This window comes from Sinocyclocheilus anshuiensis, unplaced genomic scaffold (assembly GCF_001515605.1).
Source record: "Sinocyclocheilus anshuiensis isolate Anshui unplaced genomic scaffold, SAMN03320099.WGS_v1.1 scaffold769, whole genome shotgun sequence".
In the NCBI taxonomy this organism is placed as follows: domain Eukaryota; kingdom Metazoa; phylum Chordata; class Actinopteri; order Cypriniformes; family Cyprinidae; genus Sinocyclocheilus; species Sinocyclocheilus anshuiensis.
The window spans coordinates 205,071-220,100 of NW_015539878.1; the positions used below are offsets into that span (position 1 = coordinate 205,071).

General features: G+C 34.5%; 2 protein-coding genes across 4 annotated transcripts in view; both read right to left on the minus strand.

The window, feature by feature from the left end:
- Nucleotides 1-2,895, minus strand: part of fez2b (fasciculation and elongation protein zeta 2b) — a 10,333-nt gene extending 7,438 nt beyond the window's left edge. For all 3 annotated transcript variants that reach the window (XM_016481908.1, XM_016481909.1, XM_016481910.1), the window contains exons 1-4: nucleotides 2,616-2,895; nucleotides 1,271-1,379; nucleotides 1,065-1,181; nucleotides 791-932 (exon numbers count right to left, since the gene is read on the minus strand). In XM_016481908.1, the coding sequence (XP_016337394.1) occupies nucleotides 791-932; nucleotides 1,065-1,181; nucleotides 1,271-1,379; nucleotides 2,616-2,833 (586 nt within the window). In that variant the 5' untranslated portion in view covers nucleotides 2,834-2,895. The remainder of the gene's footprint in view (nucleotides 1-790; nucleotides 933-1,064; nucleotides 1,182-1,270; nucleotides 1,380-2,615) is intronic.
- Nucleotides 2,896-3,713: 818 nt separating this feature from the next.
- The window catches only part of wdr26b (WD repeat domain 26b), a 16,592-nt gene continuing 5,275 nt past the window's right edge, over nucleotides 3,714-15,030 (minus strand). Inside the window, exons 4-14 of the mRNA XM_016481912.1 lie at nucleotides 13,772-13,908; nucleotides 13,439-13,536; nucleotides 11,445-11,601; nucleotides 11,227-11,365; nucleotides 10,928-11,068; nucleotides 9,294-9,413; nucleotides 9,060-9,205; nucleotides 8,894-8,972; nucleotides 7,851-7,980; nucleotides 7,576-7,770; nucleotides 3,714-5,997 (exon numbers count right to left, since the gene is read on the minus strand). Of these exons, the coding sequence (XP_016337398.1) occupies nucleotides 5,972-5,997; nucleotides 7,576-7,770; nucleotides 7,851-7,980; nucleotides 8,894-8,972; nucleotides 9,060-9,205; nucleotides 9,294-9,413; nucleotides 10,928-11,068; nucleotides 11,227-11,365; nucleotides 11,445-11,601; nucleotides 13,439-13,536; nucleotides 13,772-13,908 (1,368 nt within the window). The 3' untranslated portion in view covers nucleotides 3,714-5,971. The remainder of the gene's footprint in view (nucleotides 5,998-7,575; nucleotides 7,771-7,850; nucleotides 7,981-8,893; nucleotides 8,973-9,059; nucleotides 9,206-9,293; nucleotides 9,414-10,927; nucleotides 11,069-11,226; nucleotides 11,366-11,444; nucleotides 11,602-13,438; nucleotides 13,537-13,771; nucleotides 13,909-15,030) is intronic.

Consider the following 15,030-nt stretch of genomic DNA (forward strand, 5'->3'; position numbering starts at 1 on the left):
AAACTCAACTGTTTAACTCTAGGGGAGCTGGAAAATGAGCCCATGTTCAAAAATAGTGGCGTGTTCCTTTAAGATATTAATTAATTGTGCAGCCTCTTAATTTAAATAAATATAAGTAATATAATATAATATCATATAAAAAGAACCATTTTACAATCAATTAAATATTTTTGATCAACTCACAAACCCTCTGCAGCCATTTGGGAAAAATATTAACATGCAAACACAAGTACAACAGGCTCATATAAGTAACCATTTTATACAATTATTTAAGAAAACTGTCAGGAATAAAGAACTAAAACATATTAAGAGCAGTGAGAGGTTTTCTAGTTTTCTATTGTTTTGATGCTTGTTCAGTTAGAAAGACTGGCATCATTACATGATATTTTTGTATCGACTTGGAGAAAATCCATACTTAATATTTATACAATAATCATTATTTAACACTTAATTATCTAAGGCAGGGTTTCCCATAGTGGGGGATCATGAAGGAACTTGCAGGGGACTCTGAGTTGATGAAAAACTAATATCAAATAATGTAAAATAATAAAATTGAATACAAAAATATTAAATATAAAATTAAAATAAATAATTTTAAAATGAAAATAAAACAACAAAAAGATTAAATATTTTATTTGCTTACCTGCATGCACCATTAACCCACATCAGAGAACCATGCAAAAATGTTAATTTATTGAAATATTAACTTAAAAATTACTTCAAGTAAATATTTTAGGTCAAATGGAGTTGGCCGACAAAAAAGCTGTGAATACACACATGCAGTACTTACGCTCCTCGTAGCTGCTGCTGGGTGTGGAGTGTGTGAGTGTGTGTAACTCATGCGACATCAAGGAGAGATCAAACCGAGACGAACTCTCGTGATCCTCATCATCTGGAGACTGTTGCATGATCTCTTCAATCTCCTCTATGACCTGATTAACACACAGGTTATGGAGTGAGTGTCAAGGAAAAGGTATAGCAAATATCATTATGAAAATTATTATTGCATCATTGACTGGCCCTCACTTAAACAGTCTCAAAGGTCTGGAGTGTATATACCGCACCTGTTCTGCAGTAAACAGCGGCTCCTCGTTCACACATGAGATGATGATGGTGTGCATGTCCATCTGATCTCTGAGCTCCTCGTCATCAGACACGTCAAGATTATTGACCTCCACCCTCTGAAAACACACACACACATACAGTGTGAGCTCTGTCTGCACTGACTGAAAGAAATGCATGGATGACTGGATGGCCAGACGGATCTCACCTCCTGAGGTTGGAGGTTCAGCGTGGGCAGGTGTAGTGAACGCGTGTGAGAGGTTTTCCAGTCCACTGGCATCACATTGCCATAGTTCTCCGTCAAAGTGTTCCATATCCTGCCAAACAACAAGAAAACAGAAGAATGAATGAGAAAGACAGTATATACAAGATTTCGTAAGGTTCATATATACAAGTTTTTGCTTCATACTCTTAAGGGGAAGTCGTGGCCTAATGGTTAGAGAGTTGGACTCGTAACCCAAAGGTAAACGTAACCGGCAGGGATTGTAGGTGGGGGGAGTGAATGTACAGCGCTCTCTCCCACCTTCAATACCACGACTGAGGTGCCCTTGAGCAAGGCACCGAACCCCCAACTGCTCCGGGTGTGTGTTCACGGTGTGTGTGCACTTAGGATGGGATAAAAGCAGAGCACTAGTATTCCGAGTATGGGTCACCATACTTGGCCACATGTCACGTCACACTTTTTTTTTTTTTTTGTAACCCTGTAAAGCCTGACATATGGAATAAAAGTCAGTTCCAAATGGAACAGTTTATTGTACCTTTAGCCAAAAAAAAAGTTTGCATACATGTTTGTTTGTGAGACATATTTGATATGTCAGGCTGCTCTGCTGATATGCAAACTGATACAGTTGCTGATATTTCTACGGCCAAAAAGTAAGCTTAAATTCTGTTAGCTTGTAATGAAAATCAATAAGATTTAGAAAACAGTATAGCAGACAATTTATATAAAATATAAATATCAGATGACACACTGTATCTCTTAGTAATATGTCTCAGTAAGATTATACTAATATTTAGTTTTATGATCCAAGCCCTGTAGTTTCAAAACATAATGCAATGCAATACAATAATGACGTTTGAGAGATGAACAAATAAACATTCATTAAACACTGTTGCATTATACTCACATCTCACATTTTAACATGATTTCTTCAAAAACAATTATATATATATATATATATATATGGATCTTTAAATGGATTTATGGATGGATAATTAAGTAATTTAAGTTGCAATACCACGGTACATTTTTGCAGAAAGATTTTGCGAAATTAATACGAATTTTTCAAAATACCCTTACAAAAATGGTACTCCAAGGTATTTCCAAGAATACCATAGCGCTACCATGGTAACTTATGGTACTTTAATAAAGAATCACAGCCTAAATATATGAAACCAGACCACTAATCTACCACAACATCGCGTTATTTACTCTGAGCAATTCAAACTGGAGCGAGTATATTTATACAAACGTATTTACTGTGTAAAACATATGAAATACTATATGACATATTTCGCGGTTATAATATGTTGAGTATGTTTTTGTCACTCACTCGTCATCGCGCAGCAGCTCGCGCTCGCTCACAGAGACGCTCGTGCACGCGCTGCTGTAGTACGGGAAGCTCGCGCTCAGCGTCTCGTCGAAGGATGCGAAGCTTTGGGTCTGCGGTGAATTCTCCGGTGCCGCGGTCCAGCTGCTGTGCGAATCAGCCGCTTTGAATTCGTTAAAATCCTCCCAGTCTTCATCGAGCGGAGCGACCGGGGCCGCCATGACGGTGGCGGACGACGGTACACAGAGAACGCGCACGCACTAGAGGACGGAGGGGGCGGGGCGACGCTGCCACGCAAACACGCGTAATCAAAGCCGCTTTTAAAACTTATTTAGGAGGATATATTTTAAAACTTTGTACCTGTAAAAAAAAAAAGCTTTTAAAACTTGGGCTGTTTGCTGTCATTTTGGTGTTTTTTATAAAATGTTATTCAAATATTTATTTGTTTGTTTATTCGTTCGTTTATTAATTTGGGAGGATTTTATGTAGCCTATGTGATTTTGTACGTTTTCTTTCTCGCTGTTTATCTTTGGTTTATGAATGAATGAATTATTTATTTATTTAGTGGTCTGCAATCCATGTTCTGTATTAAATTATTACATTAAATACATAAGATTTATTTTATTTTTACAGTTACTTTTGATCATTACTGTCATTATGGGTTTTATGTATGCATTTTGTTTTATTTGTAATTTTTGTGTAAATAATGTTTATTTTTCTAACTATATCAGTTTTATTGTTATATTGTAATTATATCGGAGTTTACATATTATTTTAATAACATTTTTTCAAATAATAAAAATAATGTAACAGACCAACCTAGAAATGTAATGTAACCTAGAAATAAAATTAACTACAGTTTACAAAAAAAAAAAATGGTATTATAAAAGCAGTATTCATTGTAGTCTAGATTCTAGTATCATTTAAAAATCATTGTACATGACGGTAATTTTACTGTACCATCTGCATCTATTACTATTACATGGTACCACTTTTTGAACTACTTTCTGTCACAAAAGTAACCAACTATTCTGTAAAGAGTTAGGAATTGGTCACAGTTTAACCCATGCAGGCCAGACGAAATGCTTCATTATGTTTCAAAACCCTGAATGCTTTATTGAAAATATGCATACATAACACATCTCCTACACAACAATACAAAACAGTACAATCACTTTTGAAATAACACATTTAATGCAAATGGATGCCCTTCGTACAGGAGCAGTTATCATGAAGGAAACCTCTCACACGTCTGATTCACAGTCGAACATGAGAGCAACACACCTGCAGCTAGCTGGAAAAGAGAGACCCTCTTGCATATGGTTAGTAGAGTACACAAACCCCACAGTACAAGAGTAACAATACTACCCTCATCATCATACGCATTACTAATACGGCCACTGCTGTAACGAGCAGGCTAGTTTTAGTTCTTTAAAACGACGAGGAGGAGGAATAGCCAAAGAAACCGCTCTCAGATCAGCTAAATCAACAGCAAAGATGCGTCACAGTGCACAAGCATCAGCCTGGTCTGAGCAGCGACCAATTATTGTGGAGATTTTATTCAATTTTTTTTTGCTTATGGCACAAAACGGTCCTCAAGTAAACAGGCAAAATTCAATGAAAACCAAAACAGGCAGATGTTGCTGACCAATTCAAAGCCATTCGATATCCATTTACAAATCTTGAATAACTGGAAAATCATCCATGAATTGCTCTCAAATAATTGCTTTATGTTGATTTCCAGGAGCTGTCAAGTTGGCGAGTATGAAAATGTCTCTATAATAAAGTGATGTAGCTTTAGAGAAGTGTTTTTCTGGATACTTTGGATTTCCGATTGAACTTCCACCTGCGAGGCAAAGGTTTAGCACCATCTTATGACTGCGGAAAGCATATGTGGATGTCATTAAAACTATGGTTAATGCAACTATTTTTTTTTAATGGAAAGAATGCTAATAATGCTTAAATAAAATATTTAAAAAAATAAAAAAAGGAGACAATTTATCTGGTTATAGTTTAATATAATGATACAGAGAATAAAGTCGACCAAAAAAAAAACAAAGCAAAAATGAAATATTGTAAACCAAAGAAAGTAACAAAAACTTCCATAAAAACAGGCAGAAAAGCATTTCTTTTCAAACATTTAATATCAGTCCATAGCAAATATTTCTCTCCAAAAATGGGATTCAAAAGCCGGATATTTGGTGTAAACAGCTCAGGGAACGTGACCGAGTGGACATAACTGAACTAGCGCACAGGATGAAATCGTCGTGGATATGTAGTGCGGTCAGAGACGGTTTATTCTAATGCTGGTATGGCTGCTGCAAGAAACATTATACGGGGCTCTCAGCTCAAACGTTGCTGCATAGGTCATTTATATGCCACAAAACTCCTCATCAGGAGCCGAAAATCTGATTGACAGTTTGAGTGTCACAGTATCTTTCTGTTTAAAGCTGTGCGTTTTCGCCCTCAAAGTCAATTGAATTTTGTACTAATATAACAAAGTCTCTCTCCCGAACGCCACCTCTAAGGTAAGTGGTGAAAACAAGGAACTTCTCTAACAGCTTTCTTTAAAAAAAAAAAAAAAAAAAAAGAGAAGAAAATACAAAATGGTTCTCAAGTTTTTGTTCCACAGATGAAGGTCTCTGAGGCTGTTAAAATGATTCGTACGGCTAAACAAGGGACACACTCACGCTGGTGTGAAAACAGTGCCACATGCGAACGTACACCAACTTTAGGCACATTTGAACACTCACACACTCACATACAAACACACACACACACAGGCTGTGCTACAGGAGGGAGGCTGAAGCAGAATTCAGTCGAACACTCAAACTCACAGAGATCGAAACGGCGACCTCTGACCCCTGCTGATGCGTGGGAGTCCGGTTGAAACCAATGCATTTGTGTTCTGAAAGATTAAAAAAACAAAACCGAAAAACTACAGCACTCCATCATCAACACTAAAGCTGGTCAACTGCTAAAGGAACGAAAGAGAGAATTGCTAGGACTAGTATTTCTTTTTTAAAAAAGTGCTTCGTCTGGAGGATCGAGAGCGAGAGAGAGAGAAGAACATTACACCCGCCCGGGCGCTCCAGCTCTCGTCTTCAGGACTAATGAAAGGGTAACAATGGGAACAGCCGTGGGAATCCCGTGGAGGGAAAGAGATCAGATCCATCGGTATGGAAGCGGGTCGGATCAGCGTCGGGTCTCTGCTGCCTCCGGACTCTTGAAAGCCAGGCTCTGGATGTCTTTCGCATTTGCACTCGTGCGTCGTTGTGGAGGAGGACAATGCTGTAATCGTGTTTTTCTCTGGATTTCGCATTTTTCGATGCGACAAGTCATCTGTTCCAGGGCTGCCATCAACTGTCCATACTGCTGCAACTCTCTGAGAAAAGGAGAGAAAAATCCACTTTTATTCATCGAACGTGACAGTAGACATTTATAATGTTACAAAAGATTTGTTTCAAATAATGCCGTTCTATTGAAGTTTGTATTTGTCAAAAATATGAAGCAGCACAACTGTTCTGCAAAAGCAGCAAATCGGCATATTAGAATGATTTCTGAAGGATCATGTGACACTGAAGACTGGAGTAATGATGCTGAAAATTCAGCTTTGATCACAGCAATAAATTACATTTTAAAATATATTCAAGTACACAACAGTTATATTAAATTGTAATAACATTTAGCAATTTTACTGTTTTTTATACTGTAATTTTGATCAAATAAATGCAGCCTTGGTGAGCACAAGAGACTTATTTAAAAAAAAAATAAATAAATACAAAATTCTGAAAAATAGTGTATAAAATAAGAGTGATTTAGACACACACAAAAAAAACAAAACAACACAAAAACACATTGAAACAAATTAAGATATGGTTACTTGATTTTTTCCAGACTGTTCCTTAAGAGAGTGTTGCACTAACAAAATAAAAATCTATCCTTCTGTTAAATTATGACTAAACAGTGCAACTATTCATTGGTACAAAAACTTCAGTCACATCGGAACAGTGAAAAAACTTGTTTGACAACAATTGGGCTTTTGTAAGTCTCATTCTCTAGAAATATTGCAAAGTGACAAAATAGTCTCTGTTCCTTATACCAAAGACGACGCTAGTTTATGCATTCATGACTCAATTATACGTAATGCACTACTGGCTGAATGTCCAACAGCCTCAAATAAGATTAAACTGTAACTAAGTAGTTAAATAGTGTTTCAAAAATGTTTAAAGCCAACATAAAAAAGGAGTCACAAGACATTTTATTTCTGTAACATGCATTTCAATATGTAACGGGACATTCAATTAGAGCACATGTAAAGTAAAAAAAAAAAAAAAAAAATAATAAAGGGTAATTAGAGTGGTATTTTCTTATTGCAATGCTGCAATAAAATAACTCAATATTCTCCAAAAACAATTTTTTAAATGTATTTATTTATTTATAAAATACACTGGATTGTGAAGAGATTTATACAGCAAGTGGTTGGAAGTATAACAATATAATTAAATTATAATTGTTATTGTTATTATATAATTATTATAATTGTTATTTTTATTGTTATAAAAATAACAACACTATTTAAAAATGTTTTAAATTACAGTATTTTATATTTTCCCAAAAAAATAAAAAAAATCAGAAATTGATAACATTATAAATATATATAAATATATTTGTATAATTGTCTATATGACAGATATTTGGGAGTCAGGAAAATTTTTTACATTTATCTTATTTTCATTTTTAAAATGTCAAAATAAGACAATGTTTTTTAAATGCATAATACACGCACAATGAGACCAGGAATGTGTATTAAGTCATGCTGATTTTAAGAACATTATTGAAACTTAATAAACTCAGATTATAGATGTTTGTATTATCATCAATGAATCTGAAGAATGGAAGCTCTAACTCTCAGTGTAATTACACCTCCTGTTTGTTCTGTGATTGGATAGCATGTGTGTACCATTGAGGCCGTCCAGCTCTTGTGCGCCCTGGAAGGGTGCGGGTCCCCAGATACGGACTGTGCCGTCGTCAGAAGCGCTGGCCATAAGACTGGGAATACAGGGGTTCCAGCTGACACAGTTCACTGTGCGAGTGTGTCCCGTCAACTCCACGATCGGCAGCTCGCTGCGCTTGTGCCAAATATATACCTTATGATCTGAGAGACAGCAAGATTGAGTGAGAACGATTCATATGAAACGCACCTGAAGAAAGAAGCTGAGGAATAAACCAAAGTACCTTCACTGCCGCTAGCGATGAAATCCTCGTTGTGTCCACCGAAGCAGGAGTGAATGGTGTAGAAACCCTGTGTCACACCCTGATACTTCCTGACCAACACACGGTCCTGTAGATCCCAGAGATGAACGCCCTGTGTTACGAACAAACATGACATTTGGTTAGGACAACAGTGTACAACAATGTCATTTAAAGATGGTAAATAATGGACGGAAAACATTATTGCAATACAATTTAATTGCAATATATTCTCAAAAAAATGTTTTTTAATTAATTTTAAAAATGTGAGAAATAATTTTAGGAATTATTAATAATATTTTGCAATTATTATTTAATTATAAAACATCACACAATTTGACCTAAAAATAGTAAATACCGTAAGAGTAACACTGCTGCAATAAAATAACACTATTCTCAAAAATAATTGTGAAGAAAATAAATGAATTTGAAAATTCTGAAATTTTATTTTAATAATTAGCAATAATTTTGAACAATTATTATTAAATTATATTTAAAAAAAAATTCACAATTCAAATAAAATATTATTAAAAAGCATTTAAAAATAACTGAAAAAATTAATTTGAAAAATTTGAAATACAATTTTAAGAATTAGCAATATTTAACAATTATTATTAAATTATATAAAACAATTACACTATTTCAATGAATACTGCTGTAATAAAATAACACAAAAATCCCAATAATTATTGAAAATGAATGAATTTGAAAAATGTTAAATATTTTAATTATCAATACATTTTTAACAATTATTAAAACAATTTTTTTATTACATTAATTAATTGAAAGGTAGCAAATATATAAGATAATATAACTGAAATAAAAAAACAATGTGAAAATTAATTTGAAAATTAAAGAATTTGAAAAAAAAAAAGAATAATCAGACAAAAATCCAAATAAAAAGTTTCTGATTATTATGATTTTAAAAAACTCTATTCTTTTATTATTAAAAACATTAATTAAAAAATAAAGTGAAAATTTTGGATATTGAAATAACGATGTAACAGGTTTGAGACACGTACGCTTACCTGAGTTGCTACATTTAACAAAGCTAATCTTCCATTCTTAGAAACAGTGAAAGACATTATAGGATGATCCTCCTGAACTCTAGAGTATGAACAGAGAGAAGCGAAAGGTCAGACACAGTTTTCAAAACTCAGGCGCGTCTGATGATCGAGTCGAACAGCTGCTTACATGTTTCTGTCTGTTAGGTCCTCAAAACTGTATCCACGGATCCTCTGGTGCGTATCAGAGGCGAGAACAGTCCGGCCGTCGGCCAAACACCAGAGGCACTGCACACGCACGCCTTCCCACGACTCCAACAGGTTTCCGTCAAGATCCTGCCCAATCACAGCCAACCAATCATTACTAAAGGGTAGCCTGGCAAATCCTGACAATCAAACCTCTTTACTCTCATTCTGAACTTACACACTGGTAAAACTGCCCTCTCTGTCCTCCTGTAACGAAGCGCTTGCCGTCAGGGTTCCAGGCCACGCTGGTCAGGCTGTCCTCATGAGACTGACTCATCTTTGTCCGCAGTTCTCCTGTCTGACCACCAGGTAGAAGAAGAGAGTCAGAGGTCAGAGCTGAGCGGAGCTAAAAAATGAAGTCTGCATCTAAAACACTTGAGTGGAAATTCATGATTAGCGGTTAACCAATAAGGTTTTTTTTTTTCTTTTCTTTTAATGTCCGATGCTGTTAACCTGGAGAACAGGGTGGCCAATTGCCAAAATAAAGCTGATATTTATTACTCGATTTAATTTAAAGATAAAAAAAATAACACAATGGTAACATGACTAACAAAATTTAACAATATTTATTTAAAAATTATAAATAAAAAAGTATTTAAACTTGAATTTAAAAGAAAAAAAAAACAGAAATTAATAATTTATTAATTAATAATGAAATAAAATTTAACACAAAAAAGAAAATTATTTAAAAAAATCTAAAACTAATTTTATTAATTAATTTTAATAAATATAATTTCATTACTTTTAAAGAAAATAACTATTTAATTTAAAGACAGGAGGACAACACTGCTGGAATAAATGTAAATATTTTTGAAAATAATTTGGAAATTAATAAAAAAATAAATAAAAAATGACTAATAAAAAATTATCCGTTTTAAAAATCATATTTTAATAATTGTTATTAATAAATGTATATTCTGTCATGGCTGAAAACTAAAAAAAAAAAAGAGCAAACATCATACTTGAGATTTTGGATATTGTAATAATAATGACAATGTTGATATTTTCTCTTTGTCATTTTCAACAAAAGCTTCTTGCAACAAATTGAAGAGCAAAGGTTGTGTTTTAAACACCTAGTAGATGCTTTGTCTATGTATTTATCATTTCCAAGTAGCCACAGTGAACGATAATAAGCCTCAAATGTGGCTGAATGAGTAGTTTTATTTACTTTACTAGCGCACATTGCTAGTCTTGATGTGAACAATTAATCTGTGCAAGTTAATCCGCTAAAAAAATGGTTTGTTTAGGTAATCTTTAATCAAAATCTGAACATTTGCTTCTGCTCTGGAATGGCATTCCTTCTCTGATGACGTCAGTTTGACGGCTTGGGCAGAATATCCTCAAACACAACCCTCCAACCATTAGTTTGCTATGAGTGAGAGATAGAGCAAAAATAAAACCACGCCCTCTCCTCAATATTCCGTTTCAGCTGGAAATACGTCACTACACTGAAATAAAGTCAGCAGCAACTTCCAGTTCACATGGACTTTAAACTTCCTATCATCCTTCCATTTCCTATCATCTTTACACCAATTGTACATCAGTAAACAATACAGACTAAATTATAGTCCCCATCCACCATTACAATTTATAACACTTTTAAAAAACAATTAGTTTCTGCCATGTTTCTTCATTTGACAGAATATCCTGATCTCAAAGAAAATCTGGGTAACTATGTGTTCATGTGTGCTCTTCATCTTACACAATCATGACTTGAAAGCAGCATTAGATCAACCCAGATTTGGAAAATCTCTTGCTAGAATCCCAGCAATGCATATTACATAAAAAAAATAATTAAAAAAAAGTGTTTACCTGAACGTTCCATAGCCAGAGCTCGGAGCAGTCATCAGGACCGCAGGCAATCAGGTAAACATCATCAGGACTCCAGGCAAGATACGACACACCGTACGCGTGACCCTCCAGAGTCCGTACGAGCTTCAGCTGATGCGAGTCCTGTGTGTGAGAGAGCACATTCATTCATTTATTCGAGATTGACAATTGTCAAGTTTAACTCAAAAAAGTGTCACTGTCACTTTAAAAACTGCCAACTTTCGAGATGCTCAAACAAACAGAAAAATGTTCTGCTGCATGTGACAGATGTCTTCACTCACCGGCTCCACCTGCCAGATAATCACAGTTGTGTCTTTCGAGCCGGTGGCGAGTTTAGTGCCGTCGTTGGAGAACTTGCAGAACCAGACTTCATTGCAGTGCTCTGTGAGGATCTGCTGCGTGCAACAGGGAAACTGTTTCCTGCAAACACAAGTGCAGACGATGCATGTGAAATCTCTGAGGATGGAGGGGCGCGTTAGAATGAGTAAACGCAGCACACCTGCTGCAGACGTGATCCAGCAGTAAGGACACCGAGTCCAGACTGGAGTCCGGTTTGGTGTTGTGATAAAGGCAGCGATCTCTCTGCATCTCCACGGCCTGTCTGAGCAGCGTCTGCAGCCGCCGAGGGGGCAACATTACAGAGGGGGGCAGGTACGCTAAAAAAAAAACACACAATTATAAATACAGACATACGTTATGAAATAATAGAAAACTGACAGTAAATAGCAAAAGACTGTCTATAAACTTGAGAAAAACAGCCACCACACAGTATGAGCTAAATCTGACAAATTCTCCATTCTGGGATGTCCTTAAAAGTTACAAACGACTAAAAATAAGTGAAGTAAAGCATTCTAAAAATGCAAAACGTTTTCTTTTAGGTGTCTTAAATCATTTATTATAAGATTCATAATATTTATGTAATTTTAATAATAAAAGTATTATAACAAATAATATAAATTGTATAAATATTATATAAATCAGCAAGTTATTTTAAAGTGTCTTAAATCATATACAAGTTTTATAATATTTACTATATCTTAAATAGAAGTATTATAAACATTTATATTAAAATAATAAATTACACAAAAGTAATACACAAATACAAATTACAATATAAATAATAAATATAATTTTTTTTAAATATTTTTGCTAAGTTAGCAATAATTGTTTACTCTATTTTAATGTGTAGTTACATGTACTTACTATAGTAATAACAATAAATTATGCTTAATTACACGCAACAAACTCTAAACCAAATACTATAGTAAGTACACGTATTTAATCTAATTCAGTGGTTCTCATCTGACGGCCCATCACGAATCCAAATGCGGCCCACCATGTTGAACACAATTAAAAAATAACTTTCAGTTTTACAATTCATTTTAGTTTTTACATTAATTTAAAAATGTACTAAACAAATATAAGCTATAATGTTTTTGTTATGTAAAATCATTTTGTTTTTCATATATTATTTTCAGACATGAGCAGACCTATGTACTCACGTAATTAACGTTACGCATTTTATGAACACTTACAAGCGCGCACTTTGGCAGAATTCAATTTAAATAGTCATCAGCAGCCATTAGTTCGGTAAAATTGACCATCAGAATGGACAAATTTGTTATTAAGCAGCGAATGCCAGCGAAGGAACACATACAAACAAGAATAGTCACAGTATCAGCAGTGAAGGTAGGAGAGTGCTGGACTTTCGGTTTGCCCCGCCACTCACTTGAAGATGTTCAGGCAAAAGGAAACACCTATACTACGCAGCAATCATCCTTAATTGCAGAAATGTAGCAAAACATCTCTGGAGAGAACCTCAGATTATTAAATTCGAAAGTGCTTTCCATATTTGGATCAACATAGGCTACATTTGTAAACGCACATTTTCTGCAATGTCGCAAATCAAGTCATGCTTCCGTGCGCGTCTTACAGACTGCAACTTACAATCGCAACTTCATTGTGTTGTTACTCCTTTCACACCAAATTTCACAAAGTTGGTCAGCTCCCGACAGCATCAGGTGTTTTATTAATGGTGAGCAGAATTATTTATTTATTTCAATAAATGTAATGGTTTATATATCCTAATATTTAGGCTATAATATTATAAATCTGGTTGGTTTGTATTGGTGACGTAATATGTAAATAATATGCGTGCGGCCCATGAGACTTGCACTTGGACCATAGTGCGGCCCAGTGGAAAAAAAGGTTGAGAGCCACTGGTCTAATTATACTCTATAAATGTCACCTTAAAATAAAGTGTAATCACTATTCTAGATGCTAGAATAGGCAGAAAGAATAGAAAAGGCAGAAAAATTAAACATTGGCCAATAATGACGGTGGAAAAACAAAATAAAACAGCATATTGGCTAATAACCAAAATTGGGGTGACATATTTTGTATCCCTAATAAAATCAATATCTACGGTCTACAAGTCTATGGTATGTCTTCACTTATATAGCCCTGTAAATGTTTGTGTGATTGTCCACTCACTCTGGAGTTTGTCCAATAATCTACATCGTGATCCAGTGCCTTTTCCCTCCCATTCAGCCTTTGCCTTCAGATCCTCAGGGTGACTACACATCAGATACCTTAAAACACACAGCCAATCAGAGTGAGCCATTGACAGCTGTCACAGCCAATCACAGAGTGATTACCATTTTCAAACAATAGTAGGAAATTGGAAATAGAAACGAAATAAAATAAAAAAAACTATCGAGTAAAATTAAATCTGTAGCAATAATATATAAACCTGTCAGGACAGAGAAGTTGTTTATGATTATCAATAACGGTGAGTATGTTAAAGAGCATGTATGCATTTGGTACCCGCTGAGCACGTGGATTCGATCCGTGTTGTATTTGAGCGGAGTCAACTCTCCTCTCAACACCTGCAGAGCTTCCAGAACTTTTCCGTCCTCCAAATACTCCAGATACTTCTGCTGTAATAGCAGAAACTTCATCCGCTAGAACCAAAGAGAGAAAGAAAATAAGATTCACTTTCAGTAGCACTTCAGTGACTCAAATGTGTGGCTGAATAGTCCACTTTACATTCACACAACAGTCTCCACTAAAAACATGGTTACAAGTAAAATGGGATAACATTAAATCTGAGCCCCCTTTTAAGGACACAGACAGTGTGAAAGCAAAGACAATTGGGTTCTTTTTAAGTTGTTTCACTTAAATCAGCCAGTTTTTTCTTAAGAGGAAATGCGCTGGTCTTCACTCAGAGAACTACAAACACTAATCTGGGCAGTAGTGGTTATAACTTAGACTAGTTTTGACATAAAGGGCCACCCAATTTAAGTTAAAACCTAAATATGACTCATTTTTTTCCTGTTGCACCATTGAAATTACTCTATGCATAAATAAAATATTTATGGAAGAATAATGGTTGAAATAAAACAGCAGATTGTGAATTGCATTAATAAGCTAATTTTCTTTTACATAGTTCTTTAGAAATATATGATGTTGACATTTACACTCATTTAAATTTTAAATACAGAGATTTTTATGTGAATAGATTACTCCTATTATGTGAATAAATGGCCCTTCAAAAAAAAAAAAAAAAAAAATCTAAACAGCCTGTGCATCCTCCATGTGCATGTCAAATAAAATCAATATAAAATCAAAATAAAACATTTTTTTGTATCAGTATTTATTTATTGACAATTTCAAATACAGTTTTTGAATGTATCATATATAAAGTATCATAAACTATTTAATTTTTTACAGCTAATTATGAGGCAAATTAAAGGGGTCATATGATGCTGCTAAAAAGAACATTATTTTGTGTATTTGGTGTAATGAAATGTGTTTATGCGGTTTAAAGCTAAAAAAACACATTATTTTCCACATACTGTACAGCGTGTGCATCCTCCATGTGCATGTCAAATAAAATCAATATAAAATCAAAATAAAACATTTTTTTGTATCAGTATTTATTTATTGACAATTTCAAATACAGTTTTTGAATGTATCATATATAAAGTATCATAAACTATTTAATTTTTTACAGCTAATTATGAGGCAAATTAAAGGGGTCATATGATGCTGCTAAAAAGAACATTATTTTGTGTATTTGGTGT